This window comes from Monodon monoceros, unplaced genomic scaffold (genome assembly GCF_005190385.1).
Source record: "Monodon monoceros isolate NGI ecotype Baffin Bay Population unplaced genomic scaffold, NGI_Narwhal_1 Super_Scaffold_5, whole genome shotgun sequence".
NCBI lineage: Eukaryota > Metazoa > Chordata > Mammalia > Artiodactyla > Monodontidae > Monodon > Monodon monoceros.
Window position 1 is genome coordinate 62,661,491 of NW_021703782.1, and position 26,859 is coordinate 62,688,349.

Sequence of the window (26,859 nt, forward strand, 5' to 3'; positions counted from 1 at the left end):
GGATCCCCTGAACCAGAGACTCTGGAGGTGGGGCCAGGCCATCTGTAGTTTAACAAGCCCTCCAGATAGTTCTGAGGCAGTTAAAGTTCTAGAACCACTGATCTAGACTCCTCTTTCTTAAACCGGGCTGTACAGGCTTTGCTCGCTTATAACCTGCCAGCTTTTTTTAAATTATTATTTTTATTTATTTTTGGCTGCGTTGGGTCTTCATTGCTGTGTGTGGGCTTTCTCTAGTTGCGGCGAGCGGAGGCTACTCTTTGTTGCGGTGCGCGGTCTTCTCATTGCGGTGGCTTCTCTTGTTGCAGAGCATGGGCTCTAGGCATGCGGGCTTCAGTAGCTGTGGCTCGCGGGCTCTAGAGCGCAGGCTCAGTAGTTGTGGCACACGGGCTTATTTGCTCTGTGGCATGTGGCATCTTCCCGGACCAGGCCTTGAACCCGTGTCCCCTGCATTGGCAGGCGGATTCTTAACCACTGTGCCACCAGGGAAGCCCAACCTGCCAGCTTTTTATAAGTTGAGGACTTTTGAAAAAAATACTTAGGGCCAGGTCAAACCCTAGACACTTATGCCAGAATCTCTGGGAGGTGGAGCCCAGGTATCAGTATTTCTTAAGTCTCTCCTTGGACTCATGTCCAAGGTCAGGCCTCTGCCCTTGGACATGAATGGGAATTGTCAACTGATCACCTTCCTTTTTATTTATTTAAGGCTTTGGGAACAAATGACAACCTCCTCTGGGCTTCAGTGTTCTCACCCATCAAATTACAGGATTGGGCAGTCACTAGACTCTCTAAAGGCATAACATTTTTGTATCTATGACTTTAAATTTGAGAAGGGGTGTCTAATGGAGAATACATGGGGAAGAGTGGAGGGCTTATTAAAAGTGTAGTTACACACTGAATTGTAAGAATTGTATTTTCTAATAATATGGTTGCCCAGTCAGGGTTTGTGATCTTACCTGATTATGGCATTTGGAGGAATGGGCGCATTACAAATAAAAATGAGATAAGAAAAGACCTTATCTGAACTTTGAACTTAATAATACTGCTGATTCTTCTCTTTGATTTGAGGAGGTTAAAGCTGTTGAAAATGTGTCCTGAATTGGGTCTATCCAGGCAAAGTGAAGATGGAGTCACTGTCTGGTGAATTTAAACAATGTAGTCAATAAAAAGGATAGTTGAAACTCTCTCTTTCATCAACACACATATATGAAGGGACAGACAAAATTTTCCATTCTTTTTTTTTTAAGAATAACAATATAATTTATTATTTATCAAATTGATTTTTTATTTTATTTAAAAAAATTTTTAACATCTTTATTGGAGTATAAATTGCTTTACAATGGTGTGTTAGTCTCTGCTTTATAACAAAGTGAATCAGCTGTACATGTACATATATCCCCATATCTCCTCCCTCTTCTTAATTGTAGGGTTTGGGGAATTGAAATGCAGCCATAATTGCTTGCACCTCTCCACGCCAGCTTGCTTGCATACAGAGGCCTAGAGAGGACTTTTCCAAGTCAAATCTCCCTAGCCAAGCCTCACTCGCCTGTAACCTGCCATATGCAGACAGAGGTCTAAGATTTATCTTACCTTAACCAAGAAGGAGCCAAAGAGTGGATGGAAATCTTTATGGCTTTGTTGCTCTATGTGGAAAAGAAACAGACTGAGTGAATTTATGTATGATCCTTCAGGAGAAAGCATCTTTGTGCTATATTTCTTTTTGACCTGGAGACCCTGAAAGCAAGTTGGAAGAGGCAGTTCATAAAGTCTGGATTGGTTTGAGTTTTGGGGAGAGCCTTGATTACAAAGGAAGAAATGCTTTATTTATATATACCAGATGTAATAGAGGATTCCCTGGTCTATCTTTCCAGGAACTAGGAGCCTCTGGTGAAAATCACTTTGTCTCAGGTGGGAGTCATTTCAGCAGAGCCTGATAAGAACATTTCCTCCCCAGGATTTGCTGGAATCTGTGTGTTCCCTTCAAATGATGACAAACTAATTGCACTGGCTTCCTGTCCCGTGCACAGTCTTTCTGCAGAGAATGGGGGAGGTCAACCTTTCTGATGAGCTGGCTTGCTTTTCTTTGCTGACATGGACCAACAGTGTTGCACTTAACAGCTCTTACTGTAAGTGGTGCTGTTGGATCATTTTCCCATGTACACTTCCAATCGGTACCTAAGTGCATTTAGAGGATGATTTGTTATCAGAAGGATTGTTCCTTTTGACTCGTAGTATAATCTTTTTTCATATGATATTCTCTTCCTACTGAGATATGTGGAGACAGCTCTGCCTCCTTCTAGTTTGCAATCCTGAGATTTCTCTTAGAGGCAATAAAAAAATTAAAGCAGTAGGGATGAGGTTTTGGTGCCTACCGGCCACGCCTGTCCTAACCTAAGAGAGAAGCTGTGGGGTTTGAGGATGCCCAGGAGCTCTGGCAGACAATGGTGTAAATAGATAGTGTGGGGGAAATGGGGAGGGGACTACAAATTACAGAAAATGAATTGATCATTTATATATAGAAGAAGTTTTTTTTAAAAAAGGAGCCTAGAAAGGTGCAGGAAAAAGAGAAGACTTTTGCCTTGATGATTAGCCAGGAGAAGTCATTATGGGCCGATTACGTGTGTAAAAGCCATATTTTAAAAAAATGTATATGTATAGCTACATGTATGTGTGTGTTATTTTTATAATTAGCAGATGGATTCACTTCGTTTTTTTCCCTGGGCTTCTTCTCCAAGTTACTGTTCCCTGGCAGGCTCCGTTGCACTTAATGGCTCATTCCTGAACACTGAAGGACAGCTGAGCCTCATGACCCCTGCTCTGGGAGGGTTTGCAATGTAAACATTGCATCTCTAGGTAGCTCACTGCTTAGAGAAAGTATGTCACATTTTAAAACTGTGAGTCCTTTGTGATTTTCAGTGCTTATTTCATAAGCTTAAGAGACATTAGGCTTGTTAATATTTTTCACGGAGGAGTGAGCTTAGTTGCTCTTGTAATTGATAAACTTGTTTTTCCTCCAGTGCCGTCAGCCAAGGTTCTGCAGCAAGAATAGGAGGATGACCAATGGACCAGCATCTCCTGCAGAGCATATTTGGACCATTTTTTTACAGAATGAACATGCAAGAGCTTTAGTCTGGGGCAATCTGGCAGGAGAAGGCTGGTATACTTGGTTTCCTTCTGTCACACTTTTTGTGCAATGAATTAGACTTTTAAATCAGCAAATTCAGCGAGATGAGTTAGATCTTTGCACAAAAGCAGTGGAAGATTTCCAGCTGGTTGGGGGTATGATATGGAAATGTCTTGCTAAATAAGGGTCTGGTGGAATGTTGCTCTCCTGGCAGCCAGGCTCTGTTTCTCGGCAAGCAATCTGTCGCATGTAGGATGGAGCGCGCTGAGAGCGTAAGCACCGTCTTGCTTGTGGAAGACCTGGTGGTTCAGATGTTTTTCATTAGGAACTGGGTGTGGGTTTTTTCAAGTTAAACTAAAGCAGCAGTTCTAGTAGGAGGAAACTCCCTGATCTGTGTCTTCTGTTTCTGGATGCTCTTCCTCAGAGAGCCAGATTTCAGCAGGAAGAGTTGTTAATGGTGGACTTTGGGCAACTGAAACCGTATGGGAGGGATGAGAAAGATGGAGTTATGTCATGATCTTCAACACTTTATTTAGAGGCTGTTGATGTTAGAATAATCAGTCAAGACAAACAAAGGCACTCACTTTGGATGAAAATTTTGCCTTGCCTTGCAATTTTAGATAACTGAGTTCTAAGCCTCACACAGCAACACATTTTCCTAACTGATTTTTCTGGTTGTGCAAGCAGTGTCCAAATGATCAGGCAAATATCTGGCTTCAGAACAAATATTTTATACCATACTGAGCCAGTCATCGGCACTTACCAAGGTGAGGCCTGACCTCTCCTTTCCCTCCGTCTTATAAATTCTGTGTATTAGGGATGAGCTTCCTCTTGATTCTGAGGATTGGCTCTGATGTAACCTGAATGAAGCCCTTAATATCCTTGTTCAAACAGAAACACAGTTCGGCTCATCGTTCCTGAGTTCATCTTCGCATTTTCTTGCCTCTGGATACCTGGGACTTTCCTGCTGGAGGGCTGGATGTTGCTGTGTTCAAGGCTGTGCTATATCCAGAACTTGAGGCATGGGGGGAGGTGGAGTGCTACTTAGGACTCAGGATACAAACTGGCAGGTGTTAAGGTGGGTGATCCTGGGTAACTCAGAACCGTCCGATTCCTGAGCGGGAGAACTAACTGCCCACACGCTTCCTGGTAATTTGCATGTCCTTGGTCGAAAGAAGAGCCAGATGAGAATGTTGGATGAAAGGATGAAACTGATGTTCGTCATCATATTAAAAACAACTCAGATTGACTGGTCTTCTGATGGTGATCAGTGGCTGAACCTAGTAAACCTAAGTTAGGGCAGGTTCAAGGAGAAACCATGAGGTGGTTTTCTTTGTCACGTCCTGTCTTGCCTTTCAGTTTCCTGCCCCCACTCCTCAAGGATGCCCCCTGCCCACCCCATCTGACTCTCCCTTTCAGTGCCTTGCCTTAGGAAGGAGAGCCAACAAATTTCCAAGTGTTAGCATATATTTAGCCTTCCAGGATTTCTATTTCTGTTTTAATTAGGGAGCCCTAGGAGAAGAGCTGAGCACTCTAAGCTCCTAAGTAAAAATCTGAAAAGGTGGAATTTCTTATGACAAGGGGAGATATTTTGGGGCAAGTTGAGCTTTCCAGATGAGCTGGGAATGTGGGTGCCTGCTTCTTTGATACCTGAAATATGCCTTCATTTTAGTAGGTTAATTCCACTTCCTCTTTTTCAAAATTTGGGACAATACTTGTAGTGGTTAGGCGATTTAAACCTGAGTTTTGCTATTTACCACCTGTGTGACCTTACATAAGTCACTTAATTGCTCCAAGCCTCAATTTCATCATGTACAATGGGAGTAATAATGATATCTTTTCAAAGAGTTTTTGTGTGCTTCTAATGGGGTAATACACATACAGATATATATATATATATATATTTTTTTTTTTTCTTATTTTCACAGGATATTCTTTAAGGGTATTAAAAAATCTAGAAACATTTAGTTGTCTTTAGGGAGATAAACAAGGGCAGGGCTGGAACACTTCTCATTGCCCTTTTGTAGTTTTTGAATTTGGAACCTTATGAATGTATAACCTAAATACAATATTAAAATTAAAATGTCCCGATGTTGGGTTCAAAATGGTGGAGTAGAGGGACATGTGCTCACTTCCTCTTGCGAGACCACCGAATCACAACTAACTGCTGAACAGTCATCGACAGGAAGACACTGGAACTCACCAAAACAGATACCCCACATCCAAAGACAAAGGAGAAGCCTCAATGACACAGTGGGAGGGGCGCAATCACAATAAAATCAAGTCCCATAACCACTAGGTGGGTGACTCACAGACTGGAGAACACTTATACCACAGAAGTTCACCCCCTGGAGTGAAGGTTCTGAGCCCCACGTCAGGCTTCCCAACCTGGGGGTCCAGCAACGGGAGGAGGAATTCCCAGAGAATCAGACTTTGAAGACTAGTGGGATTTGATTGCAGGGCTTCGACAGGACTTGGGGAAACAGAGACTCCACTCTTGGAGGGCACACACAAAGTAGTGTGCACATCAGGACCCAGGAGAAGGAGCAGTGACCCCACAGGAGACTGAATCAGACCTACCTGCTAGTGTTGGAGGGTCTCCTGCAGACGTGGGGGGTGGCTGTGGCTCACACGGGGACAAGGACGGTGGCAGCAGAAGTTCTGGGAAGTACTCCTTGGTGTGAGCCCTCCTGGAGTCCGAGTCCGCCATTAGTCCCACCAAAAAGCCTGTAGGCTCCATTGCTGGGTCGCTTCAGGCCAAACAACCAACAAGGAGGGAACTCAGCCCCACCCATCAGCAGACAATCGGATTAAAGTTTTACTGAGCTCTGCCCACCAGAGCGACACCCAGCTCTACCCACCACCAGTCGCTCCCATCAGGAAGCTTGCACAAGCTTGCACAGATAGCCTCATCCACCAGAGGGCAGACAGTAGAAGCAAGAAGAACTACAATCTTGCAGCCTGTGGAATGAAAACCACATTCACAGAAAGATAGACAAAATGAAAAGGCAAAAGACTATGTACCAGATGAAGGAATAAGATAAAACCCCAGAAAAACAACTAAATGAAGTGGAGATAGGCAACATTCCAGAAAAAGAATTCAGAATAATGATAGTGAAGATGATCCAGGACCTCGGAAAAAGAATGGAGGCAAAGATCGAGAAGATACAAGAAATGTTTAACAAAGACCTAGAAGAATTAAAGAACAAACACCTAGAAGAATTAAAGAACAAACAAACAGAGATGAACAATACAATAACTGAAATGAAAAATACACTAGAAGGAATCCATAGCAGAATAACTGAGGCAGAAGAACGGATAAGTGACCTGGAAGACAGAATGGTGGAATTCACTGCCACAGAACAGAATAAAGAAAAAAGAATGAAAAGAAATGAAGGTAGCCTAAGAGACCTCTGGGGCAGCATTAAATGCATCAATGTTCACATTACAGGGGTCCCAGAAGGAGAAGAGAGAGAGGAAGGACCTGAGAAAATATTTGAAGAGATTATAGTCAAAAAGTTCCCTAACATGGGAAAGGAAATAGCCACCCAAGTCCAGGAAGCACAGAGAGTCCCAGACAGGATAAACCCAAGGAGAAACATGATGAGACACATAGTAATCAAATTGACAAAAATTAAAGACAAAGAAAAATTATTAAAAACAACAAGGGAAGAACGACAAATAACATACAAGGAACTCCCATAAGGTTAACAGCTGATTTCTCAGCAGAAACTCTACAAGCCAGAAGGGAGTGGCACGATATATTTAAAGTAATGAAAGGGAAGAACCTACAACCAAGATTACTCTACCTGGCAAAGATCTCATTCAGATTCAATGGAGAAATCAAAAGCTTTACAGACAAGCAAAAGCTAAGAGAATTCAGCAGCACCAAACCAGCCCTACAACAAATGCTAAGGGAACTTCTCTAAGTGGGAAACACAAGAGAAGAAAAGGACCTACAAAAACAAACCCAAAACAATGAAGAAAATGGTAATAGGAACATACATATCAATAATTACCTTAAATATGAATGGATTAAATGCTTCAACCAAAAGACACAGGCTTGCTGAATGGGTACGAAAACAAGAACCGAATATATATGCTATCTACAAGAGACCCACTTCAGACCTAGGGACACATACAGACTGAAAGTGAGGGGATGGAAAAAGATATTCCATGCAAATGGAAATCAAAAGAAAGCTGGAGTGGCAATACTCATATCAGATAAAATAGACTTTAAGAATGTTAAAAGAGACAAGAAAGGACACTACATAATGATCAAGGGATCAATCTAAGAAGAAGATATAGCAATTATAAATATATATGCACCCAACATAGGAGCACCTCAATGCATAAGGCAAAAGCTAAAAGCTATAAAAGAGGAAATTGATAGTAACACACTGATAGTGGGGGACTTTAACACCTCACTTACACCAAAAGACAGATCATCCAGACAGAAAATTAATCAGGAAACACAGGCTTTAAATGATACAATAGACCAGATAGATTTAATTGATATTTATAGAAAATTCCATCTGAAAACAGAAGATTACACTTTCTTCTCAAGTGTATAAGGAACATTCTCCAGGACAGATCACATCTTGGGTCACAAATCAAGCCTCGGTAAACTTAAGAAAATTGAAATCATATCAAGCATTGTTTCTTACCTCAACGCTATGAAATTAGAAATAAATTACAGGGAAAAAACATAAAAAACACAAACACATGGAGGCTAAACAATACGTTACTAAATAACCAAGAGATCAGTGAAGAAATCAAAGAGGAAATAAAAAAATACCTAAAGACAAATGACAATGAAAACACGACAATCCAAAACCTATGGGATGCAGCAAAAGCAGTTCTAAGAAGGAATTTTATAGCATTACAAGACTACCTCAAGAAACAAGAAAAATCTCAAATAAATAATCTAACCTTACACCTAAAGGAACCAGGGAAAGAAGAACAAACAAAACCCAAAGTTAGCAGAAGGAAAGAGATCATAAATATAAAAGCAGAAATAAATGAAATAGAAACAAAGAAAACAATCACAAAGATCAATAAAACTGGGCTTCCCTGGTGGCGCAGTGGTTGAGAGTCCGCCTGCCGATGCAGGGGACACGGGTTTGTGCCCTGGTCCAGGAGGATCCCACATGCTGCGGAGCGGCTGGGCCCGTGAGCCATGGCCGCTGAGCCTGCGCATCCGGAGCCTGTGCTCCACAACGGGAAAGGCCACAACAGTGAGAGGCCCGTGTACTGCAGGAAAAAAAAAAAAAAAAAATCAATAAAAGTAAAAGCTGGTTCTTTGGGAAGATAAACAAAATTGATAAACATTTAGCCAGACTCATCAAGAAAAAGAAGAGGACTCAGATCAATAAAATTAGAACTGAAAAATGAGAAGTTACAATGGACAATGCAGAAATACAAAGCATCCTAAGAGACTACTACAAGCAACTCTATGTCAATAAAATGGACAACCTGGAAGAAATGGACAAATTCCTAGAAAGGTATAACCTTCCAAGACTAAACCAGGAAGATATAGAAAATATGAACAGACCAATCACAAGTAATGAAATTGAAACTGTGATTAAAAATCTTCCAACAAACAGAAGTCCAGGACCAGATAGCTTCACAGGTGAATTATATCAAACATTTAGGGAAGAGCTAACACCCATCCTTCTCAAACTCTTCCAAAAAATTGCAGAGGAAGGAACACTCCCAAACATTCTATGAGGCCACCATCGCCCTGATACCAAAACCAGACAAAGGTACTACAAAAAAAGAAAATACAGACCGATATCACTGATGAAAATAGATGCAAAAATCCTCAACAAAATACTAGCAAACAGAATCCAACAACACATTAAAAGGATCATACACCATGATCAAGTGGGATTTATCCCAGGGATGCAAAGATTCTTCAATATTCGCAAATCAATCAATGTGATACACCATATTAACAAATTGAAGAAGAAAAACCATATGATCATCTCAATAGATGCAGAAAAGCTTTTGACAAAATTCAACACCCATTTTTGATAAAAACTCTCCAGAAAGTGGGCATAGAGGGAACCTACCTCAACATAAGAAAGGCCATATACGATAAACCCAAAGCAAACATCATTCTCAATGGTGAAAAACAGAAAGCATTTCCTCTAAGATCAGGAACAAGATAAGGATGTCCACTCTCACCACTATTATTCAACATAGTTTTGGAAGTCCTAGCCACAGCAATCAGAGAAGAAAAAGAAATAAAAGGAATCCAAATTGAAAAAGAAGAAGTAAAACTGTCACTGTTCATAGATGACATGATACTATATATAGATAATCCTAAAAATGCCACCAGAAAACTACTAGAGCCAATCAGTGAATTTGGTAAAGTTGCAGGGTGCAAAATTAATGCACAGAAATCTCTTGCATTCCTATACACTAAAAATGAAAGATCAGAAAGAGAAATTAAGGAAACAATCCCATTCACCATTGCAACAAAAAGAATAAAATACCTAGGAATAAATCTACCTAAGGAGGTAAAAGACCTGTACACAGAAAACTATAAGACACTGATGAAAGAAATAAAAGGTGACACAAACAGATGGAGAGATATACCATGTTCTTGGATTGGAAAAATCAGTATTGTGAAAATGACTATACTACCTGAAGCAATCTACAGATTTGATGCAACCCCTATCAGCTTACCAATGGCATTTTTTTTTACAGAACTAGAACAAAAAAATCTTAAAATTTGTGTGGAGACACAAAAGACCCCGAATAGCCAAAGCAGTCATGAGGGAAAAAAATGGAGCTGGAGGAATCAGACTCCCTGACTTCAGACTATGCTACAAAGCTACAGTAATCAAGACAATATGGTACTGGCACAAAAACAGAAATATAGATCAATGGAACAGTTTAGAAAGCCCAGAGATAAACCCATGCACCTGTGGTCAACTAATCTATGACAAAGGAGGCAAGGATACACAATGGAGAAAAGACAGTCTCTTCGATAAGTGGTGCTGGGAAAACTGGACAGCTACATGTAAAAGAATGAAATTAGAACACTCCTAACACCATACACAAAAATAAACTCAAAATTGATTAAAGACCTAAATGTAAGACCAGACATAGAACACTTAGAGGAAAACATAGGAAGAATACTCTTTGACACAAATCACAGCAGGATCTTTTTTGATCCACCTCCTAGAGAAATGGAAATAAAAACAAAAATAAACAAATGGGAACTAATGAAACTTAAAAGCTTCTACATAGCAAAGGAAACTATAAACAAGATGAAAGACAGCCCTCAGAATGGGAGAAAATATTTGCAAATGAATCAACAGACAAAGGATTAATCTCCAAAATATATAAACAGCTCATGCAGCTCAGTGTTAAAAAAACAGACAACCCAATCAAAAAATGGGCAGAAGACCTAAGTAGACATTTCTCCAAAGAAGACATACAGTTGGCCAAGAGGCACATGAAAAGCTGCTCAGCATCACTAATTATTAGAGAAAAGCAAATCAAAACTACAATGAGGTATCATTTCACACCGGTTAGAATGGGCATCATCAGAAAATCTACAAACAACAAATGCTGGAGAAGGCGTGGAGAAAAGGGAACCCTCTTGTACTGTTGGTGGGAATGTACATATGGGGAACAGTATGGAGATTCCTCAAAAAACTGCAAATAGAATTACAATATGACCCAGCAATCCCACTACTGGGCATATACCCAGAGAAAACCATAATTCAAAAAGACACATGCACCCCAATGTTCATTGCAGCACTATTTACAATAGCCAGATCATGGAAGCAACCTAAATGTCCATCAACAGATGAATGGTTAAAGAAGATGTGGTACATATATACAATGGAATATTACTCAGCCATAAAAAGGAACGAAATTGGGTCATTTGTAGAGATGTGGATGGACCTAGAGACTATCATACAGAATGAAGTAAGTCAGAAAGAGAAAAACAGATATTGTTTATTAACACATATATGTGGAACCTAGAAAAATTGTACAGATGAACCGGTTTGCAATGCAGAAATAGAGACGGAGATGTAGAGAACAAACATGGACACCAAGGGGGGAAAGTCGGGGGCGGGTGGTGGTGTGATGAATTGGGAGATTGGGATTGACATATATACATTAATTTGTATACAATAGATAACTAATAAAACTAATTTAAAAGAAAAAAAATAAAATTAAAATGTCCCTAAATAACTTACCAGGAGTTTGGTTAGAATAAAGAAATGTCACCTTAATGGCGACTGTCTCTTAGTTCAGGTCACTGATGAGTGCTTCATAGAGCTGGTCTCGTTGAATCCTCACAAGTGTTGTATGGGGAAGGTGCTCTAGAGGGATTCATGGCTGGGATATCAAAGCAGGGGCTTTGGCAGCTACATTCTGTATGTGTAATAAGTTTGAATTATTTTTGTTATAAAATATTTCAACCATACAAGAAAATATGCAGAAGTATTTTTCTATAATTATTTAAAGTGTTCTTAAAGCATGGTCATAGAGCTTAGTACCCAAACTGGGATACTCTTGAGAAAGAAGGGCCTTCTGTTGATAATTATGCTGGGTTAACAAATGTAAATTCAACAGCCTCAGGCTAACTGGGTCGTATGGGCACCTGGAAATCAAGCATTATTGTAACTGTTGAAGTCTCCCCTTGTGCCTCTTCCGGGCCCATGTTCTCCCCCATCCCCCAAGGCAGCCATGATCTTGATATACATGTGCACATTGTTGATGATTTATGTCCGTACTACATATGAGTGCATCATAAACTGTACAAAGTATTCCTTTGTGTGTTTCCAAATGTTAGATAAATGGTATCTTATGTTGTCACTTTTTACTTCTTTTCCTGAAAAATTAAAGGAACTAGGACCAAGGAATAATTATGTATTTGCTTTTGATTGGCGGCAACAGAAACTAATTCTGGCTAGCTTAAACCAGGGAGGGATTTCATAAAGATTATTGGGGCATCTTAAGTACCCCATGACTGGGAAAGAGGAGTTCAGGACAGCTCCTGGGATTTGAGCAACAGGTAGGTACAGATTCAACCCCTCCCACACCTGTCGTCAATATCAATATCAATATGGCCACAGTGGCCCCCAGTCTTTGTATGTCTGGGTTCCAATATTCAAATTCCAGAGACAGTAAGAGAATCCAGTTGGGCCAGGTGTCCTCCCTAGGTCAGCTGCCGGTATATGGTCAAGAATGCAGAGTAATGCAGAAAAGACATAACCACCGAGAACCTGTCCCATGGTATTGGGGCTGTTTGCAGAGGAGGGGAAACTGTGAGTAGGGCATCTAAAGAAGTGACAACGATAGTAAGCAGAGAAAATTTGGTGATGAGAGGGAAATCTCTGTGTTTATGGTTTCTTGTGAAAAGGAATATAGAGAAAAACACTTGTCCATTTGGGAATTCCCTTCTGGCATTTCTGAGGGAAATTTATATGGACTACCAAATTCTAGATTCTAAGAACTATCAGTTGAGAAATCCAGAAAACTGGAAGAAGTGTTATAATTCTCCTGTGAGAATTAAAGCTTAATAGTCCGTATAGAGACCTTACTGGTTTGAAGAAATTCACTGACTTCAAGTTGAAAGCAAGAGCAGGAAATATTGATACACAGAGACAAAGGTCCAGGTCAGCATTTTTGGGAACCGGGACATGAGCAGTGGAAGAGAAGCATCAGGGAGACTCTCTTGTGTCTGTTGCTCTAAGTGTCTTCATTGCTCTGTCCACTGCTGACAGTGAATAATTCCTGCAGATAAATATTAGTAAGTTTATAGGCCTTAGGATACTTCTTACAAATCGTATTAGTGGTGTTCTAAGAAATACCAGGTTTTGGAAGCAAAATATGTCCTTAAATTGGCTATTCTGACAATTACTTCTCTGTAGTCCTCTTCACCTTGCCAGGAGATCCAAATATTGCATTATTTGAATTCTATTAGAACAATTGATGCTTTGTGGGGTTAAAAATTTCATTTAAAGAATGAGAATCTTTAAATATTTGTGGAATTATCTTCCAATTTTAAAATTATTTTTATTTAGCATTTATTTTGTGTTAACGTTCATTTCTTTTTAATGTTTTCTATGATCCTGTGTCTATCAGGTAGAGATCATTTTTACAGGTTATTGAATTCAATAATCTTGTCACAATTTGTTGGTTAATCATAATAATAGATCATACATTTGGTATTATATCTTGTTAAACAAAAGACCATGAAAACTTTTCATGTAATCCTATCACAGAAAAACGATTCTCTACTTATTATTTTTATTTAGTTATTTATTTATTTTTTGCGGTACGCGGGCCTCTCACTGTTGTGGCCTCTCCCGTTGCGGAGCACAGGCTCCGGACGCACAGGCTCAGCGGCTCTGGCTCACGGGCCTAGCCGCTCCGCGGCATGTGGGATTCGCCCGGACTGGGGCACAAACCCGTGTCCCCTGCATCGGCAGGCGGACTCTCAACCACTGCGCCACCAGGGAAGCCCCTCTCTACTTATTATTATGGTCACTTATTATTTTTCAAAAACATGTAAGTACAAGTTTTATGAAAATTACAGAATACTAACATGAATTCTGGAATTGCTGAGAATTCTCAGAAAGTCCATTTCCTCATTCTTGAATCCCAATGATTAATATCTATCAGAAGTTTGGACACAGTAAAAGGGAATAACACCCTATGTTGGACACCTGGCAGGGTCAATGATAAAACGTTACTGTTGAGCTCTGAGCTGCTGTCATGAATGATGTCCCTGAGTCAGTCACACTTGTTGGGGATCTCAGATGCACAAACAGAACTGTTGTTGGATACAAATCTCCAGGTTGATTTTGGCTCCTACGGAAAGTTGGAAAAAATCAATTCCATGATAAATGAAAAGTGACTACTTTCTGGCTTCCAAGAAAACACTAGAAACAGGGGAAGAAAAATGCCAAAACAGTGAAGGCACCCATGGGCATGGCTGTGAAGTTGGGAGCCATAGTTTAATCTATGAAACTCCAACCACTGGCATCATTTTTGGGTTAAAACAGCATGTCCAGAAAATGCTAGGTTAAAATGCAGTGGTTGTGTGCATTGTTTCTCTATTTGCTTGAGTTACTTTTCAAATGTGTGTGTCCTCTGTAGATGTACTCTGAGGGAATGGGGGAAAGGTTGGAAGAATCTCACAGAGAAAATTGGCCCGGCAGGGTGCATAGAATTGTTGGGGATAGTAGTTCCTGGTTAAGTGTGTGAGTAAAACCTGAGCTGGACCTGGGCTGGGCTACAGGGACTTGAGGATGGCATCAAACTGGCTGGGTCTGATAACACAGTATTTCACTACCAGTCATGCAAATTCACCCGGACTTCATGGTTGAAAAAAACCCATTCATACGGCAGGAATACTGGCTTGTACGGCAAGCCATGTTACTTAGCTCCATGACATAGATGGATATAAAACAGCTTTTTAAAAATTGACTTTACCTAGGAATGTTAAAATATTTATTCAGAGATTAGCCATATGTTGGGGGTCCCTTCCTAAAACCCAAACATAAAAAACCACCAAAGGAAAATTCCATATAGACTATGATTGCAAATGACTAATGCAATATAATTTAAGTAAAACATGCAAAATACATTTCCTTTTTTTTTTTTTTTTTTTTTGCGGTACGCGGGCCTCTCACTGTTGTGGCCTCTCCCGTTGCGGAGCACAGGCCCCGGGATGCGCAGGCTCAGAGGCCATGGCTCATGGGCCTAGCCGCTGCGCGGCATGTGGGATCTTCCCAGACCGGGGCACGAACCCGTGTCCCCTGCATCGGCAGGCGGACTCTCAACCACTGCGCCACCAGGGAAGCCCACATTCCCTTTTTAATAAAGATCTAAATTGTGTTCCTTTTTGAAGCCTTTAGAAACAAAATTCAGCTGTTAAAAAGTATTGAGATTCCCTTAGAAAAGTAAACTTTATTTGCCTTTTATAGAATAAAGAACTTTGATAAGACTCTAAAGTTTTAAATAATCTGTTACTGTATATCATTGATATTTCTAGATACTGTGGGGGACCCACGGAAATCAAATCTTCATTCTTGGCAGATCAGAGGCCTATTATGTTTAGGTAAAACTGAATTAAAATGAAACCTTTTGCTTTCCAAAAAGCACAGTTTTTACAAGTTAGTTAACATCAAGTGCTTTTCAAAGTTGACGCCAGTGCATGCAGCAGTCAGGAGGCCACATCTGCATTGGTTGTGTCCATCACCTTGTGCTGGTCTCAGGAGATTTATAAACAGCATTTCAATGTTTCTAGGCATCCTGTAATTACCTCCAAAAACAAACTCCAGAGGAACTGGACTTTCCATGTGTGAGATGGATGGCTCTTTTTGCCCAGTTATGTATGAAGTCTTTAAGGGTCAATAAAAATAATTTTTTTCATCTTTAACACTAGTTCCCTAATTTGCATGTGATCTTATGCTAGATATTGTGCTGGAAGTTAATCAGACATAGTCCATTGATGCCTCAAAGACCATACTATTTGATACAAAGATTAAGAATTATTATGGTAATAATAATTATAGTAATAATAATTATAGTAATGATTATAATAACAATAATAACTATTTTAGTGATAGTAATAATAATAATCATAATAATTACAGCAAGCACTTATTAAGCCCTTATTATGTTCCAGGTCCTGTGCTAAGCAGTTTTCACATATTAGGTCTCTGAATATGATCATCAACCCTAGGAGGTAGATAGCATTATGCCCATTTTACAGATGCAGAAAGTGAGCTTTAGAGAGGGTAAGCGACTTGTCCAAGGCCGACTGGGTAGTCACTGATGAAGGTGGGCAACAAAGTTTTGAAGCCTAGATGTGAGAACACAGAGACAAGTTCATAATCATTTATAAGATACACATGTGACATGCACATTTCCATCACTTGAACACTCACTTTAGTGGCCTTACACTGAAGGAAGGAGAGAAACAAAGTTCTGTTGGAATTACTATATGTTATTTCATTTGTTGGGGAACAGAAGGCTTAGTGGAAGGTGGCGTTTTAGGAGAAATATATAACTGACTTTCCGTACCACCAGAAGGTGTTTGGGCAGATTAAAAAGGGAACTAGTGCTTCCTTAGAGGACTGCCCTGTGACATTTTCCACCTGCTTTTCTGCCTCTTGTCCTGTACTGTTGGCATTTCTTCTGCTCTTAAGAGTCAGTGAGTCAACAGTGTGTTTTTAGCATGCCCTGTGTGCACAGAAGTGGACTCCGACTCAGCAAGAATATAAAACTACCATGGGCCAGACCTGTGCCAGCCTTTTCTGCCAGCCAGGGGATCGGGGGCAGGGCAGTGTGGAAGAACAGAGTATAGAGAATAAAATTATATGTAAATGTATATGTGTGTGTGTGTGTGTGTGCGTGCATGTGTGTATAAAATTCATTTTAAGTCTCATAATTACTCAAGGGTATTTTTTTTAACTGGGCAATTTTACCAGTGCCCCCGCTTGTACGTTCTGATAAGTTCCTAAATGGAAGCCTGATAGAAGTTAATCTTTTAATGCCTCATAAGTAAAAAAGCAAATCATAGAATGATATGGCTCGAAGGGATCCCAGAGATCTAAAGTGTTTCATGGAATATTAATGTCCTTGATTTCTTAATAGGTGTTTTGGAAATGGGCCCCATTGTCAAATAAAATTTGGGAATGCTGGGTTCAAGTTAAATAGGTATTTTTCCTGCGGAACTTCACGGAGTCTTTCATATGCTAATGTGCTTTGTGAATCTCCAAGAGGGTGGATAAAGTCTGAAGTGTTTCAAGATTTATTTTACCCCACATTCTCTTTTTGAGAAATGCTGGTCTAGGTGAGCCAGCTAGTGTAGTCTCTACATGATGATAGCAGCTGACACCTTTTTAAGAGCAAGGAAATCCCAAGGGGAAGGAAGGATATATCGGTTGCCCGTTTCATGCCAAGAATTCTCAGTGAGAGGCCTTTCCCTGGAGGCTCAGAGAAGCCTGGAAGGCATCTGTAGGCGAACAGGGCCCACTTCATTGTGACCCATGCTATAGAGAAGCTCTGAACTCAGCACAGAAGGATGACCAGCCCCTTAGAATCAGGAAAATGTATTTATCCCTGACCTAGCCCACTGAGGACACATGAAGTGGGGAGGGGACTGTCTTAGCTGCAGCTCCAAAGCTAGTCTGAGTCCCTTTCCCTAAGCAAACTAGTTGTGTGAGTTTAGGTTGGGAAAAGCACTGGTTCAAGAAGACGTTAAACTGATGCACTTTCAGAGGTGTCAGTGTGAAAATGCGCATCATGAAACTCCAAGAATGGAATAGAGCATGCAGGATTTTAAAAAGTTACTTGACTATGAAACGCTTATGCAGCATTTGGGAGGCACTTGTGTTACAAGGAAAACCCTTTGGGAAACACTGATCTAATCCGACCTTCTCATTTTACCAGTGAGCAACTCTGGGCAGGCATTTCTTACCTGTGGAGCCCTCTCAGGTTCCTTTTCTCCATCACTGTGACACATTTGTTGGAATTAACTTGATCAAAATTGGGGGCAGCTTTGAAGAGATTTCTTTAGTTCATAAGCCCTTTTTGTATGTTTCAAGGGCAAATTACTCTGTATACCTTGAGTTTCCATTGTCAAAAGCCACAGATTAATTCAACCAAACTTTATATAATATTACCTTTGCCCAAAGATGTTTACGTACAGTGGCGGTCTACAAAGATATAAAATGTAGTTCTTAGTATATAAGATATTGATAATAATGACAAATACTATATAGATGGCAATAATATGAATATCTAACATTTATTGAATGCCCTTCTGTTTGTCGGGCACTGTACTAATATATTTTCATCCTCCCAACAATTTATGAGGTTGGGATTATAATATTCCCCATTTCACAATGATGATACTGAGGTGAGGAGAGGGTAAGGAACTATTCCAAGGCCACATACAGCTGGAGGAGAGAAGACATATAGAAAGGTGTAGCAGCACATGAAACATTCCTTATGAGTGGTACAAAGTGCTATGTGAATTCAGAGAACAGAAAAATAATTTTCAAAAGACTTTATCAGTGAAAGTGTCAATTATGTGGTGGACAGTTATGGTTTGTTTGCCCATCTCTCCTGCCTTTGGGGACCAGCACCCCCTGACTTTGGAGGAACTTTGTCCCTTTCACTGTGGGGTTCCTGCTTTGTGGTTGGTTGTGTTGCCTCAAACTGGACCAGAGTCTTCGGGAATTTGGGGATTAGAACCAAGGGAAGAGACTTTCCTTTTGGCTGGTAAAGCTGTACAATCTTATCTGAGATGTGCCTGACTTGTCCTCAGCCCTGGGGAAGGAGCTGGGCTGTGGTAGGAGAGAATGATGGTGATGTCAAGAGAGAGGCAGATCCTAGAAGTGCAGAGATGGAGTCCTGGAGACCTTCTGGTTATGTCTGAGGCTTGGAGGCTGCATCCTTTTCTTCTTGTTTGGGACAGAGGACTTACCACCCTCTCCTGGGAATGATACTGTCCTTCCTTGCAAAATGAAATGTTATTAGAAAGTGGTTAAAAAAAATCCCCCATCATAGAGATGTGCACAGGTCCTTAGAAGTGTTGACATTCTATTTGGTGCTAAGACAAGGCTCCCTCAACCATAAAGTCAGGAACTTTACAGGGGAATGGAGAGAGTAGAGGCAAAACAACAACAACAACACACACACACACAACCTTCACTGTTGAAGAGAAAAGCTAGAGTCTCAATAGGATTCAGTTGATGACTTCACACTTTAATGATATTAATAAAAAGGGGGGGGGCACATAAGAATTTGTACTGAATGTAGGTGCCATCTTGGCCACTTCCTTCAACCTCACAGAAAGCCTCCTTTTTCTCATCTGTAAAATGGGAATGATATGAATGCCATTACTACTTCTTTTAGTTGTTTTGAGCCTCCAAAGAGAAAACAGATGCAAAGCCTTTTGTCAGCTGCAAAACAACATATAAGTGTGAGCTGTTATTCACAGTCATCTTACTATGATCAAACACTTTATAATCCTGCAGCAAATCCAGCTTAGTCCCAGGAAGTGGACAATATTTGGAGGAGGAGAAGAAGCAGGAGATTTCAGTGACTTTAGTGGGTGCAAAAATGCTTTGAGGGTGAAAGGAGATAGAAGCAAAAATGAGAATTGTTCCTTCCCTTTTGGGGCTTTATCCTTTTTGCCTGTTGATTTTCTATGGGGAATTTCTTGATTTGGGATTTTTGGTGGGCTTTATGGAGAGAAGGCAGCACATCTCTGACCACCACCCCCCTCCCCACCCCACCCCCAGATGCCAGAAAGCTTGTGAAAGGAGCAAGCCCAGTTCCTGGTACCCTGTCCTTGTTTAATTTGGGTTTGTTCATTCATTCCTGGTAGGGCCTTACAAAGGGCTTTACCCTCCTCCTAGTGAAAGCGATGAATCCTGGTAAGAGCTCTGCAGTGTGGACACGTACAGTGTGGGACAGCCTGTTTCCAAGCAGGAGCTGGGCCAGGGAGGGTGAAAGGGCAAGAAGAATAAGGAAATACGCGTCCACGCATCTGTGTTGCTGCTGTTGTGACCACCACAACAAACAAGCAAAAAAAAAAAAAGTTTTCTTCCTGAGAAGTGTGCTGCCTTCAGAGAGCCTGGGGAAAAGTGTGGATGGCTGGGTGGATCCTGCTGGATTGAAGGGCCTGACAGTATGTGATTTCCTGCAACAAATGGTAGTGGTGGGGTGTGTGTACACACGCAGACACACTCGCAGCGCCCAGCCTCCAATTTCAGCGCTGGCAGAAGATAACAATTCTCAGCTCGCTCTTCCAGGGTTATTTTTGGCTGGGGCTGTTCTCTGATGGCAAAACGTTTCAGCCCCCTCCCAACTCCACCCCTGTCCTTGTTCAAAAGAGAAACTGGTGCTTGTAAACCGCTCACTCCCTGGGAGGCCGGGAGGCAGGGCTGCGGGTTGGAGGGGAGAGGGGCCGCGGGTACGGGGAGAGGACCCCCAATCCTGGTCAAGTTCTCACCACCCCTTCCCCGGCTGTTTTCTAGCGGAGGGTGTGCTGGGGGAGACGCGATCACCGGGGAAGGCTCGGGCTAGGCGTGCGAGGAGGCGTCCCCGGGATCGGGGTGTTGGCACTGGGAAGGGGCTTTTGGGACACCCCGAAAGTGAGTCCAGCTGGGAGAAGAAGCTGCGGGCACGTCGGGCGCTCCGGCCGGAGAGGAAGTTGGGCGGGTGCGAACTTTTCTTGGAAGGTAGAGGCCAAACTCTGCGGGGGCAGCTAGGGGCCGCGCGCAGAGGGAGGAGCCGTCGGCGCGGCAGGAGGGCGCGGGGCGCGGGCCGGCCGCAGAGGGGCCGCGGCGCGAGGCGGAGCCCGGGCGCGCCGCCAAGCTGGTGGGGGCCCCGTCGGGCTGCAGATTCCCTCCGGCTCCCGGAGCCGCGGCAGGACCGGCCAGGAGGCGCCATGGAGGGGAGCCCCATCCCGGTGCTGACGGTGCCGACGGCGCCCTACGAGGACCAGCGGCCGGCCGGCGGCGGGGGGCTGCGACGGCCCACCGGGCTCTTCGAGGGTCAGCGCAACTACCTGCCCAACTTCATCCAGAGCGTGCTGTCGTCCATCGACCTGCGCGACCGCCAGGGCTGCACCATGGTGGTGGGCAGCGACGGCAGGTACTTCAGCAGGACGGCCACGGAGATCGTGGTGCAGATGGCCGCGGCCAACGGGGTGAGTGACATGCCGCCCCTCGCGTCCGCAGTCCCCCTCCTCACCCTGCCTTCTCCGCCGGCCCGCCCCAGGCCCAGCCGAGACCCCCACCCTGCTCCCGGGCTCGGCCGCTCCCCCAGGTCCCCTCCGCCCGCGTCCCGCCACCGCAGCTCCCCGCAGCCTCCCCGGCGCACCCGGGACGCCCGGGCTGTGTCGCGCCCGCCGCTCCGAAAGGCCTTAAGGGTTGCTCGCCCTTTTTTGAGCCCAGCCGGGCATCCCGACCGACCTGCCACATCGCCCTGAACTCTCTCTGGACTCTGACCATGTCCTGCACCTGCTCGCTGTTCTCGACTTTCTCTTCCCCAACCCTTTAAAAATATTTGCTCTGACCGTTTTCACTACCCTCCCGCTACCAATATATTGATAGTTGTCCCCCTCCCCACCCCACTTCTGTATCCTATTTGCAGTCTTCTTCTACTCCACATCTTGGCTCTGCCAAATTTAACAGTAGTGTTGGCTCCGAAGACACACACACACACACACACACACACACACACACCAGTGTTGGTTACTGACATATTTAGCAAGCGTGGACCCTGAAGGTTTTTAATATCATTGGTTCATGGAGTTATATTTCATAATTGATTTGATTAGGGAAAGGATGGGACGGGAATCAGTGTGAACCTATACAGACTGGGCTCTCGGTTCCGGGGAGGCAAATCTCTAAATGGTCAGAAATGAGATTTGCAATGCTTTTCTTGAAGCAATTCCCAACTTCTCTCCAAGATGCCCTTTGGCAGTTGACAACATTTCATGCCTCTTCTCCCCTGCAGTTTTCATCCTCCTTTCCCGCACCACTTAAGTAGTCTTCTTTTGCAATGTGAATTCTCAAACCTTGAGTTTTTCTCTTTCTCCTTCCTTTCTCCCTATCCTACAACTAGATGCACCTTTTGACATATCCCCATACCCTGATTTCCTCCTTTCCAAAGCCAGCAGCGTCTCAAGAGGGATACTGACTTCAAGGGTCCCTGAATTCTCTGTGGGAAACATTGTCTAAAAGAGGAACTTAAGCCTTGTTAATGCAGTCAGATCCACACACATAGAGCTTCCCTTTAAGTGAAACCTCTGCAGATGTATAAGTGAGTGTGAACATTTAAAAAAGAGAAACTAAACAATGATCTGGCTTTTGAATTCCCTCCTTCCCTCCTTTCCAACCCTATCCTTTTTAATTTTCTCATTTCTTGCTTAAAAAGACAACTTTGGGGTTGTCCATGCTTCACATTTGTCTACTCTAACTCCCCCTTCTCAGTGTTTCTGGAATAGGGAAAGAGGATATATTTTTTTTTTACTAACCAAAAAGCAGTTGGGTGAAACAGGGCCTGGCTGGGGTGAGGGTGAGCTGGGTGGTGGGACTGTGATCTCCAGCCCCAGCAGATATAAGACTTGTGTTTCTCTCTGGCTCCTCACTTGGGATTGATGAAAGTTGGCCTGAATCAGGGATTTGGAGAGAGGTTAACAAATGGTCTTTTACTCTTGTCTGACAAAGCCGTTCCCATGGAATGATGGAGAATAATGAGCCTTGGGAGAGCTGTGGCAGCTTTCATACTCCTTCCTGGGCCAGGTTTTCCAAGGAGTGAGAAAAACATGGCCTGTCCGATATTTATTGTGGGTCAGGAAAGTTTTGGAGTTACAGTTGTTGATTTGCATGGACACGTTATTATTATGCTTTATTATTTCTTGGCACACTTTACCCTAAGGACTCTTCAATCTCTTAACTTCAGTGGGTCTTCTCTGTAAACACATTTTATTGACTTTAAGAGTGGAGTTTATTTTAGGAGATAGCATACGTTAATATATACCTAAAATAGAGTCAAATTTAATCTACCAGTTGTTATGAAGGACAGAAAGACAAAGTAAAGTCCACACAGAAGCACCGTCTTTTATTTTTATTTATTTATTTATTATTTTTTTTTCTGCACGCGGGCCTCTCACTGATGTGGCCTCTCCCGCTGCGGAGCACAGGCTCCGGACGCGCAGGCTGACGGGCCCAGCCGCTCCGCGGCGTGTGGGATCCTCCCGGACCGGGGCACGAACCCGTGTCCCCTGCATCGGCAGGCAGGCTCTCAAACACTGCACCACCAGGGAAGCCCGCACCGTCTTTTAAATAATCTGAAAGTATTAATTCTAAGATGGACGGGCATGGGGGAAAGGGATGGTTGACTCTTGTAACGATTTCAAACAGCCAGTTTTCACCAATCTTTTCCTCATTTTGTTCAGCTTCGTGGGAGCTTTTGCTAAAGCAAAGTGAATAATCAGAAGGCTGACTTCAGGAGAGAGGCGGTTTAAAAGGGACCACAGTAAGCAAAATTGGTCTTGCATGATTGCAAATTGATGGAGATGCACTTGCCTCCTGACTTGGCCTGCTGATTATACTCAGGAATGGGGAACTTCAATTCCAAATGCTTTGGCCTTTTTTTGATTTCCCATTGGATATTCATAGTAAAAAAAAAAAAAGAAAATAGTAGAAGATAGAATTTATTCTCTTTGAACTGACTTGAATATGACCAGGTGGGCTGCATTCTCTCTCTCTGAAAAACCTTGGTTTTGATTGAAAAAGTTAATTTTACAAAGCAGTTTTTCTATAAAAAATGGTTGTTGCTCTTCGCTTATGAAATTGCTGGAGGAAAACAGAAGTTTGGAATTTCTAAAACAATAAACTACACTATTAATATTTTAATATCTCATAAAGTTTGAAATAGATTCCTACACAAATACCTGTACAATTGGAGATTTTAAAAAACTTTCTCATAAAGTTATGAAACTTTCAAGCTTTCAGAAAAGTGTAGAGAATAGATTAACGACATCCATATGCCCTTGTCCTAGATTGTTGACATTTTTCTATGTTTGATTCATCTTTTCGAGGGGCTAAAGTATATTAAAGAACATGACATTTTACCCTAAGTTCTTCAGTATGGATCTCTAAAAAAGAAGAACATTTTCCTTGATAGTGACAGTATCATTAACATCCCAAACAAAATAAAAAATTATTTCTTTACATTATTTATGACCCAGTCCACATTCAGATTTCCTCAATTATTCCGAAATGTCTTTTATACCTAATTTGTTCAGGCTTGTTTCTTCTAATCAAGGAACACACATTACATTTGTCTTAAGTCTCTTTTAACCTAGAAAGTACCTCCCTTTTTATTTTTATTTTGTTAACGAAATTGACTTGTTGCCGAGACTAGGTCAGTTGGTTTTTCTATAGAATGTCTCCTCCACCTCCTTTCTGGAATTTTCTGATTACTTCTTTATGGTGTCATTTAACTTTTCACTCTATTCCCTGTGTGTGTGTGTGAACTAGAAATCAGTCTAAAGGCTTAATTAGAGTCAGGTTCGGTATTTTTTTATAAGATTATTTCATAGGTGATGGTGTGTATTCAGTAGCATAATACAAGGAAACATAGTCTCTGATTGTTCCATCATCCGTGATGCTGAGATAATTATAGAGCTATGGTGGTATGGTCCATTACTTTTCCCTTTGGGACTAGCAGTAGGCTGTGGGGTGCACTTTGTACCATGTGAATATTCAGTTCCTTATCAATTTTTACCCAATTGTTTTAGCATCCATTAATGATACTGGCTTGAGTTGATTATTTCATTAGGGGTTTCAAAATGATGATTTTCAAATTCTCTAATTCCATCTACAAGTTTTAGTTGGCATTTTTCTATAAACTGGGTATTTTCCTCACTACTAGGCTATTTGATTATTCTGTAATATAGGTCCTTCTGGAAAGACAGAATATGTGTTTATTTCTCTCTCTTTTTTAATTACCAATTTTCAGAGTAAGAATTTGGTGAAATAGCCACCTCCATTGATGACACATGAATTTTGTTTTGTTTTGCTTTCACTTTTTCGAATATCACCATGGACTCCTGGATTTTTATATAATCAATTTGAATAGATTATTGAAGAATGAAAAGAAACTACCTTTTTTTTTTAGTAGTTTTTATGAGGCTATGTGAATTTATCTAAGAAACCCCAGAAGTATTTTAATCCCCTTTTGAAGTTACAAACTATGTCATGCTATACAGAGCAACAAACAAACAACAAAAAACTAAGTATATGAAGTAAATAGTGTCATTTAAATGAATTGAGATCAGACTTAGTTTGAAACTAATTGATTTTTTTATCCTATTTCTATTTCCATCTGCTTTAGATCCTCCTCAGGGGTTTAGATCCTCTGTGTATCAATTTATTCTAATGTCTTAAAGAACTGAAAAGCCAAATGCATCATAATGGCTACAGGAATGCCTTTGCCCTTCTCTGGGTAGATCCATTTGCAGCTAAGGGCATCTGTCTTTCTTCTTCCTCTTTGTAAAAATCTTCTTTTTTAGTCCTAAACTACCTTTAATGTTGGACAGGTGACATAACTGTATCTGCCTGAAGATGTTTCTGACTTTTTCGAAAGTCTTCTTTTTCTGAGATGACATTGTATATTGGCACTGTCTAACAGAACTTATTGTGATGATGGGAATGTTCTGTAATCTCTACTGTCCTAGCCAACTAGGACACTTGACTGTTGAATACTTGAAATGTAGCTGATGCTGCTGAAGAACTGAATTTTACATTTTATTTAATTTTAATTAATTAAGATTGAAACTTAGATAGTCACAAGTGCTTAGTAGGTACCATACTGGACAGCACAGTTCTATAATTTAACATTTAAAATGTGTGTGTGTGTGTGTGTGTGTGTTTGATGGAGCCAGACTGTTACAATCAAAAGCAACTATCGGTTAAATAAAGGGAGGTCGACAAATACCACAAATACATAATTGGCAAACCCAAACCAGATTTCTTCATACAATAACCACACTCTCTTTTGACTTTAGCCCAGGAGGCAATGAGGTATGGTAGAAAAAGCACTGTATCAGCAGCTGGAGGGCTTGCCTTATTTTCCTAGCTCTGACATACCAGTTGCAGTGCAAATGCTTTAGCCTCTTGACATACCAAGAAACCACTTGTTTTCTCATCTATAAATTGGGTATGATAGCATCTCTGAATTATCCTGAGAATCAAATGAAGCACTGCATATGAAAGCATTTGGTAACATCCTCAGCACTAAGAACTGCAAGGGAGTATTACTATGGTCAACTGAATACATCTCAGATAATAATGATTTGACTGCATGTATGGACTAACCTAGAGCTCTGTAACAAGTTTTAGCCAAGAGAAAATCCATCTGCCAGTTAGCCATGCACTGTACTGGCCATGTGATGATCAGCATTAATGATAATAATGTTGGCCTACAGTGCAGCTTACAGGATTCAAGAGCTCCTCAATGGCTTGTGAAATCTTTTAGAGGTAGAAAATGAAGTGAAATGATATGAGGAATGCCAGATCAGTGAGGGGCTTGGGCGTGCCCTCCGGATAGATGCTGGCACAGGTTGTATTTGATTCCAACAGGTCATAAAGACGTGTCTGTTTCCAAAGAATGAGAATACACTTGCCTTGGCATTTATGAGAACTATCTGGGCAACAAATTTTGGTTTGGTCCCAAAGACAAGGAACATATATTTGGAAGAGAAGCAGAGTGGGATATGGTGGCGGGTGGCCAGTAGTGATGAAAGAAGAAGGAAGCAAGAGAGGGAAACATGTACTGTAACACTAAGCCTTCTTTCCTGGAATGGATCTGGAAATCTGGGCATGGCTAGCTCCAGGTCCTATCTCTAGAAGGCAAAAGAAGTGGGTGGTGATTGCTCTGTATTTTCTATGGGTGTTCACAACAGAATAGGTGAATGGAATGGGCTACTATGGCCCAGATGTTAGGAAGGGCTGGTTTGTAATATATTAGAAAACCCTAAAGAGCATCTCATAACTTTATCTTGCTTCCCTTCCCAAATCCTCATCCCCTGAATTGTGGAGATGGAAAATCTATTATCTGAGCAAATAGCAAATTTTAGGGAGCCCTTGGTTCCACCCTTCTCCTTGTTTGGGTCTGTTCATTCTTGACTCTTTTAGCCTCAAGTCCTCATTCACTTTTTTATGAGG

The 26,859-nt window shown here is 41.7% G+C and overlaps 1 protein-coding gene across 1 annotated transcript in view; it reads left to right on the forward strand.

The window, feature by feature from the left end:
* Positions 1-20,066: 20,066 nt before the first annotated feature.
* PGM5 (phosphoglucomutase 5) overlaps positions 20,067-26,859 on the forward strand; it is a 191,305-nt gene continuing 184,512 nt past the window's right edge. Inside the window, exon 1 of the mRNA XM_029202378.1 lies at positions 20,067-20,828. Within this exon, the coding sequence (XP_029058211.1) occupies positions 20,568-20,828 (261 nt within the window). The 5' untranslated portion in view covers positions 20,067-20,567. The remainder of the gene's footprint in view (positions 20,829-26,859) is intronic.